Source organism: Lithobates pipiens, unplaced genomic scaffold, assembly GCF_037356315.1.
Source record: "Lithobates pipiens isolate NorthernLeopardFrog02 unplaced genomic scaffold, aLitPip1_a1.2 Scaffold_19, whole genome shotgun sequence".
Lineage (NCBI taxonomy): Eukaryota > Metazoa > Chordata > Amphibia > Anura > Ranidae > Lithobates > Lithobates pipiens.
Genome location: NW_027507764.1, coordinates 73,036,700 through 73,064,593, shown reverse-complemented (window position 1 = coordinate 73,064,593; position 27,894 = coordinate 73,036,700). Strand labels below are relative to the sequence as shown.

Genomic DNA, 27,894 nt, shown 5'->3' with positions numbered 1-27,894 from the left:
GGTTAATTAAATCCGCAAGTGCTTTTTTTTTAACCACTGCTATTCCTTTATATTGTCTTTTAAAATGTACAAATGCAGCAATTTAGAATTTGGATGAAAGGTTTAGCACTGGGACACACTTTATTGAAATAAAATATAAAAAGTGCATTTTATATACAACTATATGGATCAGACCAAAATGAGGGACAAATAATGGGGACAGAGGGACATTGCTCCAAATAAGGGACAGTCCCTCGAAATCAGGGACAGTTGGGCGCTATGGTGTCAGGTTATCACTGTAGTAGTGTCACCAGTCTCCACTTGCTTCAATTGGTTATTAGCATAATCGTACTCATAGCAGCTCCTGAATTGTCACAAAGGTCATCAAGTTGACAGATTTCAAACAATAATGCTCCACACATCTGAAATGTAAGCAGTCAGCACTTTGTCCTCTCCCATTACTTGAGTTGAACAATTAATGTAAATGAAGGACTTGTGTTAACTATTTGTCCCGGTTTGTGGGAATGAATGATTCTGTAAGGACAAAGTACATGCAGGGAGATATCTCAGCCTCAATGACAGCTTTCACCTTACTGCCTGGGGAAAGCCAACTGTGAACATGCTTTCTCCAGGCCATTTCTCAAGACATTTACTGGGGGCATTATTAATTATTTCAGGACTGATATGTCAGCTTGGGGAGCCATCGAAATCCAGGCAGAGAAGGGACACGCTCTATGATCAGTAAGTGTTATATATATTTTTTTTGTTAAAGAAGAATGTACATTCTAATAGTAACCCTGTGATGGATTAAGCCAAAGTGGGGCTCTAGTTAAGGTAGCGGTTTTCCCCCTGCTCTCTTTGGTTGACATTAATAAAAAAAGGCACATAAAAGCTGCACAATTTGTATTGTTTGTATTTGTCAGACAACATCAGACACCTGAATGCCTGAGGCTGGATTCACACTATGCAAATTGGATGCAGGTTTCCCCGCATCCAATTCGCATGTCAGAGATTGTGACCGCCTCTCTATTGAGCCAGTTCACATATCTCTGCTGCGGCTCTGATGCGACTTTTTCTCTGTTTCAGGTCCGAATTTAGCTAAAAAATTTGGGCTGAAATCGGACTGAAACAGTGAATGGAGATGCACCGGGCCCCTGCATCCTTGCAAAACAGCTCGAGCTCAGTGAGGTTGGATGGAGAGCGTTTGTGAACAGCAGTTTTCAGCTCTTTCCACAGATTCTCGATTGGATTCAGGTCTGGACTTTGACTTGGCCATTCTAACACCTGGATACATTTATTTGTGAACCATTCCTTTGTAGATTTTGCTGTATGTTTGGGATCATTGTCTTGTTGGAAGATAAATCTCCGTCCCAGTTTCAGGTCTTTTGCAGACTCCAACAGGTTTTCATGCAGAATGGTCCTGTATTTGGCTGCATCCATCTTCCCCTCAATTTTAACCATCTTCCCTGTCCCTGCTGAAGAAAAGCAGGCCCAAACCATGATGCTGCCACCACCATGTTTGACAGTGGGGATGGTGTGTTGAGGGTGATGAGCTGTGTTGCTTTTACGCCAAACATATCGTTTTGCATTGTGGGCAAAAAGTTGGATTTTGGTTTCATCTGACCAGAGCACCTTCTTCCACATGTTTGGTGTGTCTCCCAGGTGGCTTGTGGCAAACTTTAGACCAGACTTTTTATGGATATCTTTGAGAAATGGCTTTCTTCTTGCCACTCTTCCATAAAGGCCAGATTTGTGCAGTGTACGACTGATTGTTGTCCTATGGACAGACTCTCCCACCTCAGCTGTAGTTCTCTGCAGTTCATCCAGAGTGATCATGGGCCTCTTGGCTGCATCTCTGATCAGTCTTCTCCTTGTCTGAGCTGAAAATTTAGAGGGACAGCCAGGTCTTGGTAGATTTGCAGTGGTCTGATACTCCTTCCATTTCAAAATGATCGCTTGCACAGTGCTCCTTGGGATGTTTAAAGCTTGGGAAATCTTTTTGTATCCAAATCCAGCTTTAAACTTCTCCACAACAGTATTACGGACCTGCCTGGTGTGTTCCTTGGTTTTCATGATGCTCTCTGCGCTTTCAACAGAACCCTGAGACTATCACAGAGCAGGTGCATTTATACAGAGACTTTACACAGGTGGATTCTATTTATCACCATCAGTCATTTAGGACAACATTGGATCATTCAGAGATCCTCGCTGAACTTCTGGAGTGAGTTTGCTGCACTGAAAGTAAAGGGGGCGAATAATTTTGCACGCACCACTTTTCAGTTTTTTATTTGCTAAAAAAGTTTAAAATATCCAATAGATTTCGTTCCACTTCACAATTGTGTCCCATTTGTTGGTGATTCTTCACAAAAAATAAAATTTTTATATCTTTATGTTTGAAGCCTGAAATGTGGCAAAAGGTTGAAAAGTTCAAGGGGGCCGAATACTTTCGCAAGGCACTGTATATATATATATATATATATATTTTACACAGTATATATAGGCTACTCTGAATGCAGAGTATATATATATATATATATATATATATATATATATATATACTATTAGACTGTATATATATATATATCAAATACACTGCCTGTACTGACTGACTATAGGGTTTACACTATACATATAGGCTACACTGAATGCAGAATATATATATATATATACATACACACACACACTAGTCTGACTGTGTATATATATAGATATCAAATACACTGCCACTAACTAACCTGCCTGCCTAATCTAGCTCAATCTCTCTATCTCTATCCACTATAACCCACTATATGGGTGCTGTGTAAGCAGCCTTATATAGTGTGGAGCGTGGACTTAGTCCCCCTGAGCCATGATTGGCCAAAGGCACCCTGCCTTTGCCCAATTATGGCTCTCGCTGAGGAGCGTGTTGTGATTGGCCAAAGCATGCAGGTCAGGTGTATCCTTTAGCCAATCATCATACAGCAATGCACTGCGGTCTTGCAGTGCATTATGGGACGCTCAAATTTGCCATGAACGCCCCATAAAAGTCACTGTTCGGCGAACACCCGATGTTTGACTCAAACTCGAACCTCATCCCTAGTTATCACTAGAGGCGTCACCAGGAGGAGACAGGAGGTCCTGATTCCTATGTAGATTTTTCGTTATCTCTAGAGGGTATTCCAGCACAACAATGGAGGTCCTGATTCCTCTATATAGATCTTTAGTTGCAACTAGAGGGATCACCAACAAGTGGAAGGAGGTCCTGATTCCTCTACAGTATCTCACAAAAGTGAGTACACCCCTCACTTTTTTGTAAAGGTTTTATTATATCTTTTCATGTATATAAATATATATTTATAATAGCAAAAAGTAAAAAATATATTGCTTTTTTTTTCAAAATTGTGACACTTTTTTGTTTATAGCGCAAAAAATAAAAACCACAGAGGTGATCAAATACCACCAAAAGAAAGCTTTATTTGTGGGAAAAAAAGGACATCAATTTTGTTTGGGTGCAACTTCGCACGACCACGCAATTGTCAGTTAAAAGGATGCAGTGCCGTATCGCAAAAAGTGCTCTGGTCAGGAAGGGGGTAAATTCTTCCGGGGCTGAAGCAGTTAAACACATTATGGTCTCAATAGTTGCTTTTATGTGCCCTAATTCTGGTTATTAAAGCTCCAACTCCTCTGACCTAATCCAGAAGATATAGATCAGTAATCCAAAAATGTTTATGCCTGATTTTTTCATAACATCTATTGATGACTATGTGGGTGTTCAAGCATCTTATCTGCATTTGAAAATGTATTATTTATAGTAACCAATCAGATTCTATCATTCTTCTACTACATGTGAGAAACACAGCTCAAATCGGATTGGTCACTACAAAGCCGAATTATCCACAAGGCAGCATAGGGATGGGTGTCCCGAGGCTCAAGTATAACCTTTATGGTCCTTCAATAAACCAGAATAACGTAATCAGTTAATGCTGAGCTACTGCCTGGCTGTCATTTCACAAGGGAGGATGAACTTTTAGGCCTGCTGTTGACCACCTAGCGAATTTCTGCTTGAAGCTAGTAGTTTTAAAACGCTCAATAAGCCAAATCCCAATTGTTTCAATGGCCCCCGTTAACATATATAAGCCTTACGCTTGTAATACACTTCTAAAATTCTTTAAAAAGCCACAAAAACAAATAAATGTCAGTAAATCGCTACACTCAGGTGTGAATGAAGCCTAATACATACACACGATTTAAGTTTTCGTCGGAAAAATCTTGGATGGTTTTCCGCCGGAATTCTGCTCAAGCTTGGCTTGCATACACACAGTCACACAAAAGTTCTCTGAACTTTCGACCATCAAGAATGTGGGGATGTACAACACTACAACAAGGCGAGAAAATTAAGTTCAATGCTTCCTATCATACGTCAAATTGTTTCCGAGTGACGCACAGGAATTTTGCGTGTCGGAATCGCTACAGACGATCGGAATTTCCGATCAGAACTTTTTCCATCGGAAAAATAGAGAACCTGCTCTCAATCTTTTGCTGGCGGGAATGCCACCAGCAAAAGTCCGATGGAGCATACACACGGTCAGAATATCAGACTTTTGCAGGGGGAATTTCCGATCGTGTGTACGGGGCATTAGGTTGGGTTCACACAATTTCCTGCTGGGCCGAATAATTTTGCACGCCCCACTTTTCATTTTTTTATTAGTTAAAAAAGTTTAAAAAATCCAATAGATTTCGTTCCACTTCACAATTGTGTCCCACTTGTTGGTGATTCTTCACGAAAAATAAAATTTTTATATCTTTATGTTTGAAGCCTGAAATGTGGCAAAAGCTTGAAAAGTTCAAGGGGGCCGAATACTTTCGCAAGGCACATATATATATATGTATATATATATATATATATATATATATATATATATAAACTCTGCAATCAGCGTAGCCTATATATACAGTGCATTCTGCGGTGTACAGAGTATATAATACAGTGTGTACAGTTTCAAATACACTTCAGACGGTGCACACAGTATATAATACTGTGTAGTGCGGTGTTAAAAAAAACCTAACCATCATGTCCGGAAGGCCTCTAAGGAGAGGCAGACAGACGCTCACAGACCACTGAAAGAGGGCAAGCAGCCTCTGAAATAATATTTAACAGCAGGTGAGTCTTCCTGCACCCAACAAGAGTAACTGTGAGGGGTTACGGTGTTCTGCCACCACCAAGACCTAAGGCCCAATTTTTCAGCAGAGTATATAGTGCAGTCCATATAGTATATGTAGCACTAACCACCGAAGGAGCTGCTTGTTTTATTCGGATTTACCGTTACCTCACCTGCTCGCCTCTTCATCTTAGCGGAGTCCTGTGGAAAGTAGCCCAAATGATGATAGATCAGACACGTGGTCCTTTTTGAAGATTTATTTAGGAGTAACACCAAAGAAAGACACAAGACAGTCCTTCAATAGAGGGTTAGAGTATAAGGGGGAGTTCATACACCCAGTAATTGTGGGTTAGAGGTATTAGTTAGATCCAGAGGACAAACAGCTCCACAGACTGGATCCAGCAGTCACCGGATAGGCCCCTCTCACTTGACCTAGCAACCAATGAAATGCTTAACAAAGTCTCTGCCATAGACTTGTTAACTGAACTTAGAGATTTTTGAGAGTTTTTAGGAAGAACTACCATACAGTACCAGATTCTTTCAGCCGACCCAGCGATACTGTAAGGATATTGATCCGGATTGTGTCCTCAAACTGAGTTTCCAGGCTCCTCCAGAGACACCAGCCTTGCGCTCGGTCCTCCACTGGAAAAGTCCTCCCCTGGATCCTCCAGCTTTTCTTGGCTTCTCCCCGCAGGCAAGACAGCACAGGACCACCCCTGGATCAGCAGGCCCCAAGACATTCCTGGGCCCAAAATCACAGCTGCGAAGCCTCGGGCCAGCCGGCCCGAGGCGCAAGACCATGCGACACAGACCCCAAGCCAGGAGAGCCCTGGGGTTGGGATCAAGGACCCGGAAAACGAACCCAAAAAAATGGTGTCGGTACCTTAAATACCCTCTCCCAGAATGCACAGCAGGGAAACCACACCCACTGAACCATCTCCGAGCAAGAGGCGGCATTCAATGCATCCAGCCTGCTGCTGTTTCACACCCACCAATGGTGACAGCGACACCTACGGTCAGGTGGGAATCCGTGCAACCCAGCTGGACTGATACAGAAACCAGAACTTTTAGAGAAATTAGTCTGAGCCAAACTACAGCTTCAGATAACAATTAAAAAAAAAAAAAAAACAATAGCGTCTGCTCATCAGGAGCAGGGCGCTACATATATATATACTAAAGTTCAGAGTATATAGTGCCCTCAGTGTAGTTTATATAATACAGTGCAGAGTATATAGTGCAGTGTGCAATATATAATATAGTGTATTTAAGTGGTTAAGGGGAGCCCTACGACACAATTAAGAAAAAAACGGCATGGGTTGCCCCTGTCCATACCAGGCCCTTTGGGTCTGGTATGGATTTTTGGATTTTGGGGGGGGGGGACCCCACGCAATTAAAAAAAAAAAATTGTCGGGAAGTTCCCCTTCAGGTCTGGTATGGACTGGGGGGGGGGAACCCACGCTGTTTTTTTAATGTATATTGCCGGGATCTGGTAATACATTACAGCTGTGAGCAATTTTAACTGCTTGCCAACCAGCTGTCACAGTCTTACTGCATCAGAATGGCACGGCTGGGCCCATATCATTTGCCTGGAGCCGATGCGGTTGACCAGCGGGAACGATGACCGCCGGGCACCCGCAATCGCTTGTGACAGAGCGAGAACCGGGATCTGTGTGTGTAAACACACAAATCCCCGTTCTTTCAGGGTAATAGAGACAGATCCTTTATTCATACTAAGTATGAACACCAACAGTCTCATCCCCCTACAGTTAGAACACACACAGGGAACACAGTTAACCCCTTATTTGTCCCCTAGGGTTAACCCCTACCCTGCCAGTGTCATTTATACAGTAATCAGTGCATTTTTATAGCACTGATTGCTGTATAATTGTCAATGGTCCCAAAAATGTGTCAAAAGTGTCCAATTTGTCCGCCGCAATATCACAGTCCCGATAAAAATCGCAGCTACCATTACTAGTAAAAAAAAATTTAAAAAAATGCCATAAATCTATCCCCTATTTTGTAGATGCTATAAGTTTTGTGCAAACCAATCAATATACGCTTATTGCGATTTTTTTTTTTTACCAAAAATATGTAGAAGAATACATATCGGCCTAAACTGAAGAAAAATATAGTTTTTTTGATAAAAAATGTGAGATATTTATTATAGCAAAAAGTAAAAGATAGGGGGTTATTTACTAAAGGCAAATCCACTTTGCACTACAAGTACACAGCAAGTGAAAGTGCACTTGGAACTAAAGTCACTGTAGATCCGAGGGGGACATGTAAGGAAAATAAAAAACATAATTTTAGCTTGCGCATGATTGGATGATAAAATGAGCAGAGTTTCCCCTCATTTCAGAGCTTTCCCTCAGATCTACAATGATCTACAGTGACTGCACTTCCAAGTATGTGTAGTGCAGAGTGAATTTTCCTTTAGTAAATCAACCCCACTGTGTTTTTTTCACAATTGTCGCTCTTCTTTTGTTTATATCGTAGAAAATAAAAAAAGGCAGAGACGATCAAATACCACCAAAAGAAAGCTCTATTTGTGGGAAAAAAAAAGATGTCAATTTTGTTTGGGTACAGCGCCGCACTACCACGCAATTGTCAGTTAAAGGGGCGCAGTGCCCTATAGCAAAAAATCGCCTGGTCATTGAGCAGCCAAATCTTCCGAGGCTGAAGTTGTTAAATTACATTTTTTCCTTCAGAAATGTAATTTTGCTGCAGTACTTTTCTAAACATGAGAAAAATTTGCTACTTTACAGGTTACAGGCAAACTAAGGTCACCCCCCCCCCCGGAGCATTATATTTAAAGTAATTCAATTTTTATTGTTTTACTTTAAGCATTCTTAAAATCACTGCTCCTGAAAAAACAACAGTTTTAAAAACTTTTTTTTGCATTGACCCGAGTCCTCAAGCACTTTTTATGGCAATAACTTGCATATAAGCATTTAAAATGAGCACTTTTCATTTTTCACATTCGGGTCTCATAGACTTTAACGGTCTTCACACGTTCGCACAAATTTGTTGTCTATTCGCAAGTGCTGGTGCGAGCAGAACCGAGGGGGGGGGGGTGTTCTGCTCATCCCTAGTGATAACTAAAGATCTATATAGAAGAGGCAGGACCTTCTTCCTCCTGCTGCTCATCCTTCGAGTGATAACTAAAGATCGACGTAGGAATCAGGACCACCATCCTCCTCCTTGTAGTCTCTCTAGTGATAAGATTTTTGCTTTCCCTAGAGAGAGGCTATTAGTAATAAATACCCCACCTTTTTGTTATCCAATGAACTTGAGGAAAAAAGAGTAGCCATTTGCTTGTCAAAAAAAGCCTCCTTTGCCATAAATCAAACTGTCGCAGATTTAATGGTAACTGTGACACAGACAGCAATAAAACCTGACAGGTTCTATTTTTGCCGCATTCTATCCAAAAGTAAAACAAAAAAAAATGGCTGTTCCACTTCTATGTCTTTATTTAAAACAGTTCTGACTGGAGTTGAGACTCAAGTGTATTCCAGTGGTTATCAGCGCCAGAGGTTCATGTAGACTGGATTTTGGAGAACAGACATATTCCTTGCCCACACAATGTCCGTCCGCTCTGCCCTGACCAATATCTCATTCAGCTCTGCCAAGAATCCTCTGAGCTTCTCCATGTTAATGTAGAAGACAGACTGCGGGCCAACAAAATAACAGTCTTGTGGACACGAATAGACCACCAGCTGGAGTTCCTGGAGGTGCACACAGTTCTGGGAGAGACTCCTCAGTCCCTGAGTAGATAATGGGTTCATGGCAAGTGCCAGGCATCCCAAGTGGGAACAGCGGCTGAGGGCGGGCACCAGAACCGTCAGGGTGTGGTCACTTATCTGACACATACTGATGTCCAGAAAACGGAGGGAGGAAGAGATAGCGACCAGGAGCTGGAGGAAGGGGGGGAGAAGGTGCTTCGACAGGTTATGATCCTTTAGGTCCAACTTCTTAAGCGTGGAGATGTGGGGGCTTTCAGACAAATAATATAAATCTACCGGGAGCAGTTCACATTGCCCCAATTCCAAATTCTCCAGCGGCTCTTGTATTCCCCTTAAAAGAAAAGGTGTGCACAGCATTATCATATGGAGAATTCAGGAGCAATTCAGTCAGGTTAGGAGCTGACAGCAATTTTAAAGGATCAAGAATTTATATTTAAAGGTGATGTCTGATGACTTGTCCTCATATCTTCTAACAAGATTTCACTGCCATAATTACCCACTCTGAACCTGCCTACCTTTATGTGTTCCCATCCATTTTTGTTTGTTCCGCCTCACCTGATACTTCACATGGACTGTATAATTTTTTTTAAAAAAGCTCTACAATTTATCATTAAAAAAGTAATCCTTGAGCTCCAGTTCAGTGCCTGCACCTATGATTTCCTCAGGCTCCCCTCCCCCAGTGATCAGACTTTAACATTGTAATTTTGTACCAGGTGACAAGGTGAGAGGCTGGAGCAGGGGCTGACCTCCCAGATATCAAGGATAACCTGCCACAAATTTGTGGCACTATAGAATTGTAAGTCTGTTCACTTGCTGCACATTTTCACTAGCAAGTCGTACACTTGCAGAGCACTTGAAGCACAAGTTCTAGTTGACACTTTTCCAATTTGTATCAAATTTGCATGACAAGTCTCTAGCAAGAGCAAAGTTGCAGTGGTGAGTCTACAGCAAGAGCTCTGCAAGTCTACAGCATGAAAATTCAGCGACAGTGACCCCTGTGGCGGGAGGACTATTGCACAACATAACTGAACCAGAACTTGCAACAGAATGTTTGCAAAGAATGTTGATCTGGAGTCATGCAATGCAGACTTGCTGCAATTGTGCAACAAACTTGTGAAGCCTGGCAAGTCTATCAATAGCTTAACAAGTCATTTTCAAACTTGCACCACAATTGCTTGCTATCTGGGCAGTGTCACACACGTGTAAATACATTCGGAAGCATTAATCACAGAGAGGCTTAAAATGCAGTAACTGATGTATTGAAGACTTTTGCAAACAGCACAGCAGCCCAGGAGGGAGCTCATTCTACTGGGAACTTACAGTCAGTGTAGCGGTAGTAGGCCCAAGCTGAAGTCAGCTCCTCCCAAGGGAGGTGGAATACGTCCAGGGCGGTCCAACCCAAGAGGGAGCTTGCAGAAGTGCCATTAGCTTTGCCTACTCCTCTTGAACCTGTCACTACCCCTAGTGCTGTTCCTGACAGGGGGTACATACTCCCTACACTAGCCACTTTGCAAATGTGTACCAAAATCTGGGGTCAGGGCCTTGAAAAGACTCTGTGTGACCCAAGATGACCACCAGGGTCACCTGGATGCAGCATAGCTAATCGGAATGCTGCTAAAGGGGGCCGAGGGAACCACTGGGAAACCAGGTTTCTCTTGACTTCCCCTCCAGCTGTAGTACCGCTCTGATCGAGCGCTAGCTACAGTGGAGAAAACAAATGGTGTCTCGGGTTACTAATGAGTTCACATGCCGATATTATGTGGTCTTCTTAGTCCCTTCCCTCTCAGCTTTTGCATACTTTGTTGCAGGAGGTAAGGCTATGGAGTATTTGCCACCCTGCAACAGTGACCTGCAATGCACCTGAGCCCACTTTGCTCTGCGACAAGAGTGCAGGCCCAGGTGTTATTAGACCATACCCCCTTAAAATGTAAATAAGGCAAAACTTTAAGCTTTGGATAGAGTGGAGAAGGATTAGAACACCTGTCAGTTTTTATTGCTGTCTGTGCCCCCATTAGGGAGACTCACCCTCTGTATTTGTCCTGTTTACTGTTATCTGAAAGTGCAAGTAAAAGAAAATCCCACATTTTGGGTTGACATGAAAACACTTATAGAGGGGGAATCTTCCAATGGGGACAGTAGTTCTGGTGACCCTGGTGGCACATTGGGATTCCCACACTTTGGAGGGATTTCCTCTCACTTCCTGTTTTGGCTATTGGACAGGAAATGAAGGGAAATCCCCCAATAGGACACAATTGGCAAAATAAATAAATAACGGGGGTTAGAACCCTTCCCTTTCTCTATCCAAAATGAAAAAAAAGTTTAGCATTTAGTTAAACTTTAATCCCATCCCACCCAACATTTTAAGTGGCACGCTTAACATGCTGCTTATATTCCCACCCCCTGCTCCGCCCATGTCCCACCCTCAAAAAACTGGGCGTGATCGGTAAAATTCTGGTCACCTGAGCCCATGAGAAGTGTTCAAGTCAGCAGTGATGTGGACACCATGTAAAAGGACCCTGCATTCTGTAAACATAGGAATACAGAAGACTCAGGAACAGAGAGTGACGTGACTGCAGCTTTAGGTAAGTAAAAAAGGCATTTCTATTTTTTTTTTAATGCCAGTGGATAGTTAGAAGAGGTTCGGGAAACATAAGGGTGATATATGGAGCCGACTCCCATTGTCTATTGCAGGACACTGCAGCCTAGGTAAGATGATATGGTTGCCCCAGCTATTATATCTTCTCCGCAACTCTCCAGTTTGGATAAACCAGAAATGGTTTAAGAGAATAGACTCCCTATTAAGGGACCTAATTTGGAAAAAGGGACAACCTAGAATTAGTCTCTAAATGCTGCAGCTGCCTCTCAATGAAGGGGGTATGGCGGTCCCGCATCCGAGACTGTATTTCTTGGCATCCCAGTTACAGCACCTCGCAGGAAACGCAACATCGAGGGGTGACAACGCTAGTGGCAAGATGATGTTAAAGGGGTCGCCACACAAAACTTTGATTGAGGCCTTAGAGGCCGAATTGTTCATCTCAAGGTCCCCAACGATGACTCTAATTATGAAAACTTGGCAGACATTAAAGGCCGTATTGGGCTACCAAGGAATATCAGAGTTTGCACCCCTTTGGAATAATGAAAAATATCCAGAACTAAGTAAAATAACGAGACCTCAGCAATGGGAAAACCAGGGTATTAATCGAATACGCCAACTATACGTGGGCACCAGCATGAAAACTTTTTTGGATTTAAAACAGGAATATGATTTATCTAATAAATCATTTTATAAATACCTCCAAATTAGACATGCGATCCAGACACAGTTTAGATCCCAAATTCTCGAGTGGTCCCAGATCTCCCCATTGGTGCATATGATGAATTGGGATTCAACCAAATATCCTGCTTGATATCCTGCTTATATAATAGACTGCAAGCTAGAATAACAGATCGCAAGGGCACTATTAAAAGGAAGGTGATCTGGGAGAGAGATGTAGGGCCATTAACTACACAAGAATGGGATCGGATCCTTGCCCAAGGGACTCTGGTTTCCATCTCCCCTTCACAGAAGGTATCCTATCTATTTTCGATTCATAGAGTTTATTATACTCCTAAAAAAAATTTCCATTGAGATGGCGGATGAATAACCAATGCTCCAGGTGTGGGAAGACTGGGGATTTTATCCATGTGATATGGAAATGCCCAAAACTATTCCGGTACTGGGAAGAGATTATTTACAATCTAAACAACATCTTCTTCAATATTGGAATAGAGGCGACGGTTAAGACTTGTATACTGGGTCTAATAGAGGGGAGTAATGTAAACTGCGATATTACTGAAGCAGTGCTAAGATGTCTATTTCAGGCGAGAAAATTGATCACCCAGTATTGGCAACCACAAAATCCCCCCTCGGTAGAAAACTGGCTCGCGACTGTTAACTTGGTAGTAGGAAATGAGCGGGTGTTCTACATTAGACAAGGGAACCAAAGCAAGTTCAAGAGAATGTGGGGGCAGTGGTTGGACAACCTGGGACTATCTTTATAGAAAGTGAGGGGTGATTTCACCCCCCTTCCCCCCTCAATATTTAATATGCTTTTTTACCTTAATGGGAAACTTTCCCCTTTCCCTTTTTTCTTTTTTTTTCTTTTCTTTTCTGATTCTTCTGCTTACTCAGTGTTGACATTAAGGCCCCATTCACACCTGAATATAGCGTTTTCAGGCATAAAATCGGTGCGATTTTGCAGCGTTTTTACCGTGATTTTGCGGCTTTTTTAACGCCTTTTGCCACGATTTTGTGCAGGGTAAAAGGTCACCAATGTAAAAAGAAGAAAAACGCCCAAATCTGCCCGATTTGAGCGACAAAAAAGGGTGCAGAACTTGTTTGAGCTTCAGGCATTCGGCTTCAGGCGACATGGAGTGGAGATGTGAACCATCTCCATTTAGAATAATAGATTTTTTCCCCTCCAGCGTTTTGTAGCTTCAGGCTTCAAGCTACAAAACGCTCAGGTGTGAATGGGGCCTAAAGGATCTTAGTCGAAGTGGTGTACTGAGGCTAGGGAGGGTGGGGATGTTCATATTAACCAGTTGCCGACCGCCGCACGCCGATGTACGTCGGTACAATGGCACGGGCAGGCATAAGGACATACATGTACGTCCCTTGCCTCCCGCGGGTCGGGGGCCCGATCGCACGGGACCCTTTTTTTGGCCCGCAGCAGAATCGGATCGCATGGGTGTTCACACCATGCGATCCGAGTTTGCAGATCGCACTGCGATATGCGAACTGATCTGGGGGTGTCAGTAACATTTCACTGACACTCCCAGCAGTTCGCATAGGGCAGTGTGAACTGCCGCCGGGAGGCATGCGATGCGGGAACCCGCCGCGCATTCGTGGCGTTCCCGCATCGCTCCAGTGTGAACCCAGCCTAATAAGCGATCGTTTTTCTGATCGCTGTATTAGTGTCACAGGTGACGCTAGTTAGGCAGGTAGGTATTTAGGTTCGCTGCAGCTTTTTATAGCGCCAGGGACCCCCATATACTACCGCATAAAGCCCCCTGATTGCCCCCTAGTTAACCCTTTCACCAGTGATCACCATATAACTGTTACAGGTGACGCTGGTTGGTTAGTTATTTTTTTATAGTTTCAGGGCACCCGCCATTTATTACCTAGTCTCACTAGTGTACCCCTAAATTTAGGGGTGTCTACTTTCCAAAATGGGGTCATTTGGGGGGGGTTTGTGCCATCTTGGCATTTTATGGCCTTCAAAACTGTAACGCCCTTAGAAAGCCTGAAGGCGGTGCTTGGTTTTCGGGGCCCCGTACGCGGCTAGGCTCCCAAAAAGTCCCACATATGTGGTATCCCCATACTCAGGAGAAGCAGCAGAATTTATTTTGGGGTGTCATTTCACATATGCCCATGGCATGCGTGAGCAATATATCATTTAGTGACAACTTTGTGAAAAAAAAAAAAAAAAAAAAAAGTTTGTAATTTTCCCGCAACTTGTGGCAAAATATAAAATATTCCATGGACTCAACATGCCTCTCAGCAAATAGCTTGGGGTGTCTACTTTCTAAAATGGGGTCATTTGTGGGGGTTTTGTGCCATCTTGGCATTTTATGGCCTTCAAAACTGTAATAGGTAGTGAGGAGTGAAATCAAAAAATTACGCCCTTAGAAAGCCTGAAGGCGGTGCTTGGTTTTCGGGGCCCCGTACGCGGCTAGGCTCCCAAAAAGTCCCACATATGTGGTATCCCCGTACTCAGGAGAAGCAGCAGAATTTATTTTGGGGTGTCATTTCACATATGCCCATGGCATGCATGAGCAATATATCATTTAGTGACAACTTTGTTAAAAAAAAAAAAAAAAAAAAAAAGTTTGTAATTTTCCCGCAACTTGTGGCAAAATATAAAATATTCCATGAACTCAACATGCCTCTCAGCAAATAGCTTGGGGTGTCTACTTTCTAAAATGGGGTCATTTGTGGGGGTTTTGTGCCATCTTGGCATTTTATGGCCTTCAAAACTGTAATAGGTAGTGAGAAGTGAACTCAAAAATTTACGCCCTTAGAAAGCCTGAAGGCGGTGCTTGGTTTTCGGGGCCCCGTACGCGGCTAGGCTCCCAAAAAGTCCCACATATGTGGTATCCCCATACTCAGGAGAAGCAGCAGAATTTATTTTGGGGTGTCATTTCACATACGCCCATAGCATGTGTGAGCAATATATCATTTAGTGACAACTTTGTGTAAAAAAAAAAAAAAATTTTTTTTTTTGTCATTATTCAATCGCTTGAGGCAAAAAAATAAAATATTCAATGGGCTCAACATGCCTCTTATCAATTTCCTTAGGGGGTCTACTTTCCAAAATGGGGTCATTTGGGGGGGTTTTGTACTGCCCTGCCATTTTAGCACCTCAAGAAATGAGATAGGCAGTCGTAAACTAAAAGCTGCGTAAATTCCAGAAAACGTACCTTAGTTTGTAGATGTGACAACTTTTGCGCAAACCAATAAATATACAATTATTGACTTTTTTTTTACCAAAGACATGTGGCTGAATACATTTTGGCCTAAATGTATGACTAAAATTGAGTTTATTGGATTTTTCTAATAACAAAAAGTAGAAAATATCATTTTTTTTCAAAATTTGCGGTCTTTTTACGTTTATATCGCAAAAAATAAAAATCGCAGAGGCAATCAAATACCATCAAAAGAAAGCTCTATTTGTGGGAAGAAAAGGACGCAAATTTTGTTTGGGTACAACATTGCATGACCGCGCAATTACCAGTTAAAGCAGCGCAGTGCCAAAGTGTAAAAAGACCTCTGGTCATTTACCAGCAAAATGGTCCGGTCTGAAAGTGGTTAAAGAAGATACAACGGAATAGCAGTCATAAGAATAGGTCTTTTTCTATTTTTCTTTCTTTAGATCTTTTAACTAATATGATGCATTATTTTTATTATGGTTTGTATATTTGGAAAATGTAAATGCTATTTATGAATTAAATGGAAAAAAAAATAAAGCAATAAAAAAAAAAAGAAGAGGGTGGGGGAGGGGTAGCCTGAAGATCAGCTTTAACTAGACATATAAAAATGTATCTAATGACAGGCCCACTTTAAGTGCCTCTCCCATCATTTTACATTGTTATTTTCCATATTGTTTCTGAAGATAAATTGCAGTCTCACCCCAGCAGCTGCTGTAGGCACCCCGATAGGAAGGAAAATTCAAGGTTTAGCTCCTTCAGGGATCTGAGCTGTCCGATGAGTGTGGCGAATTTCTTCATGGCGTCCTCTGTGTTACAGGTTAGCCTCTGGCTGCTGTTAAGGCAGAGGGGCAATTTGAGGCTGCGCAGGGAGGAGAATTTGACCATGGTGGGCAGAATGATGTTGAGCTCACCTAGGGTGATTTTGTACAGTTCAATCATGCGCACCCCTGCTGGGTTCAGGAGCTCCAGCAGCTCCACTGTCTTACACACGGGCTGCATATAGAAATGAAGGTCGCGGAAACACAGGCGCAGGGGGCCATGCACGCTCGCCTGGAGTGCCTCCTTCAGGATAGGGTACATTTTTCTATATTTAAAGCTGTTAATCCAAACCTCTACATAAACGGTGTTGAGGGAAGTTTGTGGGGCCAACGTGAAATCACTTCTCTTCCTTGCTTGCATGGCTTCATCACGGCATCTCTTATCGAGATCAATACATGCCTTAGCCAGGGTCAGCATGTGTGAACACACAGTGAGACTGCGGTCTCCATTCAGGTTGAAGCTACAGGCATTCATTATATCTAGGATACGCAACCGCTGCCTCCTGCACAACAAGAGAGAAAAATATATATAAATGGAGCAGTAGAAAATGTTTTGGATGTCCACAAACTGCATGTAAGCTATTTCACTTAAGAGTGGAGTGCACCTTTAAGGCCCTTGCATAAAGGAAACATTTACCTTTCTATCTAAAAAGAGGAATCCCAACTAAAAACTCATATTCTGGCATTTAGTGGCGGCTGGAGATTTAAACTTTCTAAATTTAAAGGAAGCCTCTACAGAGAATGTAAGCTGCCATTGTAAAATTCTTCTGAAAATACAAGTTCCCTGTCTGTCATGTTGATCCAGCGGCTTTAGGCAACTAGTATATTCAAAAGATCAACATTGGCAATGCTATCTCTCTCTGTAGAGGTTTTCCTGGTGACTTGTGGAGATCTCTGTGCTGGAGCAGGTAATGCCGCGTACACACGACCGGACTTTTTGACAGCAAAGGTCCGACGGAATGAGTCCGTCGGACAATTCGATCGTGTGTGGGCTCCATCGGACCTTTGCTTGCCAAAAATCCGGCGGACTTTAGAAATAGAACATGTTTTCATTTTTTCCACCGGAACTCCACCGGACCGAGACATCCGTTCGTGTGTATGCTAGTCCGACGGACAAAAACCGTCGCTAGGGCAGCTATTGGCTACTGGCTATGAACGTCCTTATTCTAGTCCGGTCGTACGTCATCACGTTCCGACTTTGTTGTGATTGTGTGTGGCCAAGTCCGTTCATTCGGAAAGTCCGTCGGAACTCCGCCAAAAGTCTGTCGGAAAGACCGTCGGACCTAGTCCCTCGAAAAGTCCGGTTGTGTGTATGCGGCATGACTCAAAGTCCTTCATGAAATGGTTCTGTGTGAGATTTACTAAATTTTACAGTTATGGCCGGATGCTGGTGGTTTAAATTCTCAGCTTCCCTCTCTCAGGTGTCTCGCTGCTCCTCCTGCAGGATAAGTCAATTACCTCTCCTGATTCTCTCTGCTTAGTGAATCACTCAGGTAAGCCACGACACCCCTTATGATGGCTTCCATGGACATACGGTTGGAGAGAAGGTGGAACTGAGTGAGGTTGCCAGGTAGAAGCTTCTGGAAACTGAGGTTGGAGAAGGGCCATCGCTGCACCAAGTCCTGCAGTATCAAAGTCTTCCTCCTCAGGAAAGCAGCAGTGAAGAGCGGTCCGTAGAGATTGCAGGGAATGGAATCCAGCATCATGCGCAAGGAGGCTTGGTCACTCACTACCTTCTGTGCGCACAAATATACCAGGGATGGCATGGCTTTTCTTTGTTCCTGATCCTGAAAAGACAAACACAGAGTTCAGATAGCAAAACATTATAAGGGAAAAATTGTCATATTGTTTTCTATTATATTTGACATAATATTAGACCTTTCTGCTGCCTTTGATACAGTTGACCACCAAGGCCGGATTGACATAGGGGCCATTGGAGCTGCAGCACCAGGCCCCTTCCTTAAAATAGGCCCTGGCTGGCCAGACTCACTGTCACTGTTATTTTCTGTCACTTGTAAACACAGGAGTCTGACTTCTGTGCTACAAGTGACAGCGAGCTACTCAGTGGCGTCACTGCCCTTTTACAGAGCATCTGGGGATATCCATCTTCCACTTACTGACCATAGCCAAGTGACACACGAGGTCCCGCCTCCCGGAGCGGTTGAGCTATCCATCATAGAAGTCTACCTGGTCCAGGTATCGGGACCTCATGTGTCACTCGGCTGCACTACGGCCCGCTCTGTGTAAACCGGCTGCGGCGGCTCTACTCTTCAGATGTCTGGGCATGCTAGTGATGGGCACTGGTGGCTTGAGGCTGCAATGATGGGCACTGGTGAGGCTGAGCTGATGGGAACTGATCAGGCTGCATTGATGGGCACAGGAAAGGCTGCACCGATGGCTGGGCACTGATGATCTGTGTATTACGCTGTCCTGAACCCAGCGATCTGTTTATTGCGCTCTCCTGAAACCAGCACTCTGTAATATGTTCTTCTGAACTTATCGATTTGTGTATTACACTCTCCTGAACCCAGCGCTCTGTGTATTACGCTCTCCTGAACCCAGCGCTTTGTGTATTAAGCTCTCCTGAACCCATTGCTCATTGTATTGCGCTTTCCTGAACCCATCAATCTGTGTATTATACTCTCCTGAACAAAGCACTCTGTGTATTACGCTCTCCTGAACCCAGTGCTTTGTGTATTACGCTCTCCTGAACCCAATGCTCATTGTATTGTGCTCTCCTGAACCCAGCGCTCTGTGTATTATGCTCTCTTGAACCCATCGCTCTCTGTATTATGCTCTCCTGAACCCAGCACTCTGTGTATTACGTTCTCCTGAATCCATCGCTCTGTGTATTATGCTCTCCTGAACCCAGCACTCTGTGTGTATTACGATCTCCTGAACCCAGTGATCTGTGAATGGCACTCTCCTGAACCCAGCGCTCATTGTATTACGCTCTCCTGAACCCAGCGTTGTGTGTATTATACTCTCCTGAACCCAGCACTCTGTGTATTACGTTCTCCTGAATCCATCACTCTGTGTATTATGCTCTCCTGAACCCAGCACTCTGTGTATTACGATCTCCTGAACCCAGCGCTTATTATATTACGCTCTCCTGAACCCAGCGCTCATTGTATTACGCTCTCCTGAACCCAGTGCTCTGTATTACGCTCTCCTGAACCCAGCGCTCTGTGTATTAAGCTCTCCTGAACCCTGTGTTATGCATTCCTGGTTTTATTGAACAATGTCCCTTTAAGATCCTCCCACTGTACAATTTGGACACACTCACCCTATGATGTGGTGTTCTCACCCACAGGAACTGGGGGGGGGGGGTCCTGCACCGGGCTACACACAGTAAGCAATGTGGCGTCAGGGAGAGATCCCCCTGGCCTGACTGGTCCTGCATCCGCATGTGCCACCTGGTCTGGGTGGAATTAATAATGGGCACTGTGGACAGTCCTAATGGGAGCCAGGTATTCAGCTTCTGTAGTATTGTGTTAGGTCTGCACAGTTGTGCGTCAACCTCCCCTCAGGGCACGCCACGCACGCCAATGCAGGGCTCTTATGGAAGCCTGAGACTTCCATAGCATTGGACCTGCTCTGCTGCTCCCTTTCACTTTCACCTCAGGGCACACGCCAACGCACAGCCCTTAAGGCCCACCAAAATCCTCAGCACCCAGTCCATCTCCTCTTCTCCTCCTTCTCTTTCTGTAGTGGTCTTCAAGGGTTCTGTCCATGGACCCCTCCTTCTTTTTATCTACACTTTCTCCCTTGGTCAGTAGATGATAACCTTGCATGGCTTCTAATGCCATCTCTATGTTAAAGCGGAGGTCCACCCTAAAGTGGACCTTCCGCTCATTGGAATCCTCCCCCCCTCCGGCGCCACAATTGGCACCTTTCAGGGGGGAGGGGGGTGCAGGTACCTGTACATTACAGGTATCTGCACCCACTTCCGGGATAGCTCTCTGCGGAAAGGGGCGTGAATCTACGGCCCTTTCCGAAAGTCCCTCGCTGCCTGCTGGGAAACACACAGATCCCAGAGGCAGCGGGTCCATCCTTATTGCGCAGCGCGACTCGCGCATGCGCAGTAGGGAACCGGGAAATGAAGCCGAACGGCTCCACTTCCTGATTCCCATACCCAAGATGGCGGCGGCAGCACCCGAGAGACGATCGAGAGATCGGCTTCGGGTGCGGACATCGCGGGCGCGCTGGACAGGTAAGTGTCACTATTTTAAAAGTCAGCAGCTGCAGTATTTGTAGCTGCTGGCTTTTAAAAAAAAAAAAACGCGGACTCCCGGCGGACTCCCGCTTTAAGGTCACCTCAAGTTATCTCTCCACTCCTCAGTTCACCCCTTCAATGCACCACTCATTTACTAACTGAGATATTACACCACTTCCTTAAAGTGGCTGTAAGCCTCAAGGTTTTTCACCTCAATGCATAGATGCATTAAAACTGTCTGTTCTGCAGACCCCCCCTTTTTCTTATCTGAGTCCGATCTGATCCAGCGATGTGCATGAGCACAGCGACTCCAGCCACTGTCTCTCTCCTCATTAGATAGATTGATAGCAGCAGAAGCCATTGGCTCCTTCTGCTGTCAATCAAATTCAGTGACATGGGAGCGAGGGGTGGGGCTGAGTCCCACTGTGTCAATGGAAGCAGCAGCGGGATTCAGGAGCGAGCCCGCACAGGTGCCCCCAGGGAGGAGGTGCCAGGAGCACTGGCAGGGCACCCCAGAAGAAGAGGATCGGGGCTGCTCTGTGCAGAACAATATATCTTTTTCAGAACAGAATGTGGGGTGTAGAAATCAAAGGTTATGCGTCAGGTACACTGTCTAGTTACAAATAATGCCAGGGGCAAGAAATCACTAAAGTTTGGTAATTTTACTAAAATAAATTAATATTTAATATTATAACAGCTCCACGTGAGATCAGAAACTTTTTTTTCCCCCAATAGACCTCGGATGTCCTCGGAAGATGGAAACTTAATATTTTCAGTAAGCCAGGCAAAATCTATTGAATTCAAGACTGGCTCATATGGGAAAATCAAAGTTAATGATGATGACCTGTCTGATCTGCTGATTCAGGTAAGTAGCCACCTATGAATGTCATCAGTAATAGGACTGAGGCCGCACCATGCTGAAACCATCTTATTCTCTATTTCAGATACACAAAAACAGAGAAGAAATTTCTGTATTAAAAGCAAATGTTATTGGATACAACCAGAGTGTTTCTAACCAGCTTGCTCAGCTCAGCGCAAAGGTAATGCTTTACTTATTTCTGTATGCAGTTAGCGTGCTAAAGGGAACCTGTCACCTAAACACATGAGATGGCAGCTGTCGTTTTCTTCCCTGTGACTGGACAGTGAAAGGAAAAGCAGCCCACTGATGTGCTCAACTCACCATCACTCTCCTCTCTCCTATTTTTGTGCTGCTTCTCCCACACCAGTCTAAGCTCTGCTGTACAGACTGAAAGAAGATGATAAGTAAAATTAAGTACTTACACTGCTTGCATTAAATACATTTACATTAACCCCCTTCCTGGATAGCCCCGGCTTCTCTTTAATACAGGCAGTCCCTGGGTTACAAACAAGATTCTGTAACGCAGATCAACTGCCTGTTTTTACCATCCCTTTACCGCTCATGTGAAAGAAGCCTAAATGTAATAAACAAAACCACCCTATCCACTCCTCCTTGCTGTGAGAAGACAGAAAAGATCACCATTCACATACTCACGTCTGTTCAGGGTCACTAAGGCCGCGTACACACGCGGGGACTGTTCGGCCAACTTTGTCCGTCAAACAGTTTCGGCAAACAGTCCGCTCAAAATTAGCATGGACGGACATGGCCACACACGACGTACGAACAGTTTGCTGAAACCGTGCGCGATGACGTGAACGGCACGTACGACGGGACGAAAAATACGACGTCCTATACACTGCATTATAACTTTCGGCGTGTAAAGCTTTTCTGAGTATGCGCGGAACTTAGTTTGTCGAACAAGCCTACACACGAGGGAACTGTTCGCTGAAACAAGGTTTCAGCGGACAGTTTTTCGGAAATTCCGAAAAACCTTGTTCAGCGGACTGTTCGCTGAAACTGTCCGCTGAACGCCCACACACGGGCGGACTGTCCGCCGAAACACTGTTCAGCGGACAAAGTTGGCCGAACAGTCCCCGCGTGTGTACGCGGCCTAAGTTGAGCCAGGAAGAAACTTACCCCCATTGTAGGATGAATAACAAAGATCGTTTGCACACTGAAAATGTTGTTATTTTCATAAAACTTTATTGTTTGAGACAAGCACACTGGAAGCTCCGCCTGGGACCTCCCCTTTCAGCTGCTGCCCCTCCCTAGCTAGGATGCTGTTGGCCCTGAAGCCGATAGCGTCATAGCAACAGAGCTTTAGGCCCATCACTACTGGCTAGGTTGATGTCATTACCAAAATGTGACCTTGGCCATTTGTCAGCCCGCCCCTTTGTTTACTTCAGCTGTCACCTAGGGAATCTTCGTTGACATCCTAGCAACCCATTGAGCCCTGTCATATTCTCTCTGTACCCCAACTCAAAGCTGGCCTTATTTACCATCAGTTTGCTTATCTGTGAACTGACATTCATTTTTTCTTTTTAATCTACCACAGCCATAGCAACAGATTCTAATGCCCCGTACACACAATCGTAAATTCCGCCAGCAAAAGTCCGATGTGAGCTTTTGGTTGGAAATTCTGACTGTGTGTATGCCCCATCGGACTTTTGCTGGCGGAACTTCCTCCAGCAAAAGATTGAGAGCAGGTTCTCTATTTTTCCGATGGAAAAAGTTCCGATCGGAAATTCCAATCGTCTGTAGCAACTCCAACACGCAGAATTCCTACAAATGCTCAGAAACAATTCAAGGCATGCTTGGAAGCATTGAACTTAATTTGTTTGGCTTGTCGTCACCGCGTTCTTGACGGTCGGAAGTTCCGAGAACTTTTGTGTGACCGTGTGTATGCAAGCCAAGCTTGAACGGAATTCTGTCGGAAAAACCATCCAAGGTTTTTCCAATGGAAATTCCGCTCGTGAGTATGCGGCATAAGAGTTGCGATAATAAGAACTATCTGATTCTGGCACATGTGTTGGTACTGGTTTCCGAAACTGACGCAAAGCTGAATTAGGCACAGGCCATGTTAAAGGGGCTATCCTGCCAGAAACGTGTCGTTATCACTTTATTGAATTGCCCTGTATGTCTCCAATAGAGAGACTTTCACTCTCTGTCTGTACAGCTGATGGCATAGTTTGTTACTGTAGTTACATAGCAACATCTCTCCAACAAGGACACAGACATCATTAAAAACCTGAAAGAGATCCAAACAGTTCCCCTATCCACTAAAAAAGGTGCTATTGCTAATTCCAAATTGTAGGGGACAATCCCTATACTTCCTGTTCTGGTGACCACACAGGAAGTTAGGGCGAATCTCACATAGACTGCTGGAAAAAAAAACAACAGGGATCCTATTCTTTCCATGCTTTACCCACACTAAAGAATGGCTGCAGTTACAGATACCTACAAAAGATTGAGACACGGCATCGTTCATATTTGCAGGCAGTTGAGCCAGGGTTTTACTGCCCATTTCGGCTGCCCACCTGTCCATGGCTGTAGCGGCAGCAGAAATGAAACAGCATGTCATTTTCGGCAGCCAAACATAGCTAATGCAGGTCTATGGGGTCACACCGGAACCACATGCAATGCATGAGTTAGTTTTGTGGTAGTTTGACAAATACAGGGTTAAATCAGCTGGTGAAGAGGCGACATATCACCTCCTCTCCAGCTGTCAAATGCTCTCTGAAAAGTGACCCATCGCAGGGTGCTCTTCAGAGGGTGTGAACAAGGCCTTACAGGGATACTTCTAAACGTTTACATTGTTATGATTGATGACTGGCAAAGAAATTCATGATTTTAATATTTTATGGTGGGGTTATTTTATGTTTCTAGTTGTCCGAAATTGAAAACAGAGTTCAAGTTTTGCAAGAGGTAAGCTTTTTTTGTTATTTATATATTTTCTGTATTTCTTTAGATAGCATTAACATAATATGCCATGGGGTTGATTTACTAAAGGCAAATAGCCTGGGCACTTTACAAGTGCAGTTTCACTCATTTCCCCCAGAGCTTAATGAAGGGGGTAACACTTCATTTCGTAAAGAATACCCAATCAAGAGCAAGGATAATTTTAACAAATCTAATTTTTGCTTGTACGTGATTGGATGACAGAAAGCAGCAGAGCTTCATCACATTCGCTAAGCTCTGTGGAAAATGAGCGCAGCTACACTTGTAAAGTGCCCAGTCTATTTGCCTTTAGTAATTCCACCCCAATGTATTAACAGTTAGGCCCCCTTCCCATCACTCACCAAAGGAGCTCACAATCTTTACATCATTGATGCCCCTTTTCACACTTGTGAGACTCGTCCTGCGACTTGGGACTGCAAAGTTGCATGACAAGTCGTACCCCATGATTTCCAATGAGTACCATTCATATCTGTGCGACTTCAAGTAAAGTAATCCCTGCACTACTTTGGCCCGACTTTGATGTGACTTAAGGGCCATAGACCTCAAGATTACACAGGCATTGTTTCTAGTCACGTCAAGGCCGCGGCAAAATCACATGACTCAACCCGCATCCAATTTACATAAGTGTGAACCCAGCCTAAGAGAGGATTTTACAGCTTAGTAATATACACTATATTACCAAAAGTATTGGGACGCCTGCCTTTACATGCCTTATGCTCCATACACACGATCAGATTTTCCGACGGGAAATGTTCGATATGAACTCGTTGTCGGAAAGTCCAACCGTGTGTATGGTCCATTGAACATTTGCTGTCGGAATTTCCGCACACAAATGTTTGAGAGCAGGTTCTCAAATTTTCCGCCAAAACTTGTTATCGGAAAGTCCGATCGTGTGTGCACAAGTCCGTCACACAAAAGTTCACGCATGCACTGAATCAAGCAGAAGGCTATTGAACTTCCTTTTTCTCAGCTCCTAGTATGTGTTGTACGTCACCGCGTTCCCACATTCAGAACTTTGGGCCAACATTTGTGTAACCGTGTGTATGCAAGACAATTTTGAGCCAACATCCTTCGGACAAAAATCCACGGTTTTGTTGGCGGAAAGTCCAATCGTGTGTACAGGGCTTTAGTCTCTAGGGTTCAATATTGAGTTGGCCCACCCTTTTCAGCTATAACAGCTTCAACTCTTCTGGGAAGGCTGTCCACAAGGTTTAGGAGTGTGTTTATGGGAATGTTTGACCATTCTTCCAGAAACACATTTGGTTAGGCACTGATGTTGGATGGAAAGGCCTGGCTCGGAGTCTCTGCTCTAATTTATCCCAATGGTGTTCTTTTAGGTTGAGGTCAGGACTCTGTGCAGGCCAGTCAAGTTCCTCCACCATTGGCGAGAAAGCACAAGCGCCAATCTAAGAGTAATATGCATGGTGATTTATTGCAAGTATAGATACTGGTACTCATAAAAATTAAAAATGAGTTAAAAACATCAAGGGCATTTAGCACAATAGTGCAATAGTGTCCATGGGGCTGACCATCAGGATGGCTTCCGTGGTGTGGCACTCAAAAGGACCACGCCGGTACTGTCTGGCGCTTCCTGGACCAGGACTCCAGGAAGCATCAGACACCACCGGCACGGTACTCTCGAGTGCCACACCACCACTACTCTTAGCCCACGTACACACGGTCGGAGATTTTGCCAACCAAATCCGTCGGATTTTGCCCGTCGGATTTAGTCCGACGGATTGTGTCCGAAACTGTTGCATACACACGGTCGGGCCAAGTTGGCGAAAAATCCGATCTTTCAGAACGTGATGACGTAATTTCGTTACGATGGGACTACATTCAGGCTAGTAGCCAATAGCTTTGATGGAGGAATTTGATCTGAGCATGCGTGGCACTTGGTCCGATGAAAATGCTCTACACATGATCGGATTAGGTCCGTCTGGCCCAGTTGGTCGGGAAATATTTCCAACATGTTGGAAAATTGGGTCGGACGGAGATTCGGACGGAATCAGTCCGATGCATACAACACACAGTCGGATTATCTGACGACACGGTCCGATAAGACTCATTCCGACAGATTCTCCGACCGTGTGTACAAGGGCTTAGATTGGCGCTTGTGCATTCTCCCCAGGGGTGGAGGAACTTGACTATTGCTGACTTTTCTCCCTACTAAGCCCCGAGGACTCCCATTGGACCCAGTGCGTATGCTCCAATTCTCTATATGTGTTGTCAAGTTCCCCCACTCCAAACTCACTCATCCATGTCTTTATGGACCTTGTTTGTGCACTGGTCCAAATCATTTGGTGGAGCGGGTGTTATGGTGTGGGGTTGTTTTTCAGGGGTTGGTCTTAGGTCCCTTAGTTCCAGTGAAGGGAACTCTTATGACGTCAGCATACCAAGACATTTTGGACAATTTCATCCTCCCAACTTTGTAGGAACAGTTTGAGGATGGCCCCTTCCTGTTCCAACATGACTGCACACCAGTGCACAAACAAGGCCAATAAAGACACGAATGAGCAAATTTGGGGTGGAGGAGCTTGACTGGCCTGCACAGAGTCCCGAGCTCAACCCAATAGAACACCTTTGGTGTGAATTAGAGCAGAGACCACAAGTCAGGCCTTCTCTTCCAACGTCAGTGCCTGACCTCACAAATGCACTTCTGGAAGCATGGTCAAACATTCCCATAGACACACACCTAAACCTTGTGGACAGTCTTCCCAGAAGAGTTGAATCTGTTATAGCTGCAAAGGGTGGGACAATTCATTATTAAACCCTACGGAAGAAGACAGGGATGCCATTAAAGTTTATGTAAAGGCAGGTGTCCCAATACTTTTGGGACTCCTGTACATGAAATATATTACATGCACATATAATCTTATGGGAAGATTGTTGTTGATATGAATAGTCTGACGTCGGTGTCTCTTAAAGCATAGATTTCATGAGTTTGCTGTTGTGCATACACATTGTACAGTATATGCTAAATGCAAATGTGTTTGTTTTATTTCTGAATATTTTTTTTTTCTGCAATAACAGACTATCAACCGAAAGTTGTGCAATAGTAACCCATGTCATAATTCAGGGACGTGTCTGAACCTTCTGGATTCCTTCTTTTGTTCGTGCCCCGATAACTGGCAGGTATGAAGGCAATACTATTCCCCTATGTACTGTCACAATGTTACGTGTCTGAAGTGTCATCATGGGCTGATTTTCAAAAACTAGAAGAATATTTAAAGAACTGCCCAGGACAGCATTTAACAAACTTTTCACCACCGAGGAAATCATTTTTTTTTTTTTTATTCTTTATTTATATCCGATTTTTTTCATTACAAAATAAATACATATATAAAAAGAAGTGGGGACAGATTTATAAATATAGATCATAAACAGCACCAAAAAGAAAACCTAACACGCATAGTGCAATCCCAAGTATTTTCTACCTATTCTCCATGGCTTCTCACTCGCCTATATGTGTTCTATTTCCTATTATCTGTTCCTCTATCTCTTTGTGACTTTAGACCCACTCTTACCCCCCCCCTTTATCCCCCCCTTTTTCTTTTGGTACCCCTATAATCCATGAACCTCACTATATAACTTCATTGACTTAAATGTCTTCCATCGTTCCCATTTTCTCTGGGATTCTCTATCTCCTTCTTCCTCTCTATCAAAGTATTCTATCCTAAAGATATCATCTATTTTTTCGAACCATTCTTTTATC

At 44.0% G+C, this 27,894-nt stretch overlaps 2 protein-coding genes across 3 annotated transcripts in view; one reads left to right on the top strand and one right to left on the bottom strand.

Annotated features, from left to right (window-relative positions):
• The first annotated feature begins 537 nt into the window (after positions 1-537).
• Positions 538-27,894, top strand: part of CUBN (cubilin) — a 359,740-nt gene continuing 332,383 nt past the window's right edge. The window contains exons 1-5 of one of the 2 annotated variants that reach the window (XM_077490895.1): positions 538-720; positions 21,098-21,227; positions 21,307-21,402; positions 24,108-24,146; positions 27,213-27,314. In XM_077490895.1, the coding sequence (XP_077347021.1) occupies positions 599-720; positions 21,098-21,227; positions 21,307-21,402; positions 24,108-24,146; positions 27,213-27,314 (489 nt within the window). In that variant the 5' untranslated portion in view covers positions 538-598. The remainder of the gene's footprint in view (positions 721-21,097; positions 21,228-21,306; positions 21,403-24,107; positions 24,147-27,212; positions 27,315-27,894) is intronic. The other variant, XM_077490894.1, reaches the window with a different exon arrangement.
• Positions 8,639-19,955, bottom strand: LOC143997874 (leucine-rich repeat-containing protein 14-like). Its single transcript, XM_077493708.1, has 4 exons — positions 19,905-19,955; positions 17,605-17,933; positions 16,029-16,649; positions 8,639-9,191 (listed from the first exon to the last, which is right to left on the bottom strand). The coding sequence occupies exons 1-4, from the start codon at positions 19,953-19,955 to the stop codon at positions 8,639-8,641; spliced, it is 1,554 nt and encodes a 517-aa protein (XP_077349834.1).

What these genes read in the sequence shown, in the direction of transcription:
- LOC143997874 (XM_077493708.1), bottom strand. Translation starts at nt 19,955, where the DNA reads ATGGCATTAGAAGCCATGCAAGGTTATCATCTACTGACCAAGGGAGAA. An exon ending in TACTGACCAAGGGAGAAAGT is followed by an intron (nt 17,934 to 19,904) that starts GTAGATAAAAAG and finishes TTGTCTTTTCAG; the next exon opens with GATCAGGAACAAAGAAAAGC. An exon ending in TGCCTACAGCAGCTGCTGGG is followed by an intron (nt 9,192 to 16,028) that starts GTGAGACTGCAA and finishes TTTTCTTTTAAG; the next exon opens with GGGAATACAAGAGCCGCTGG.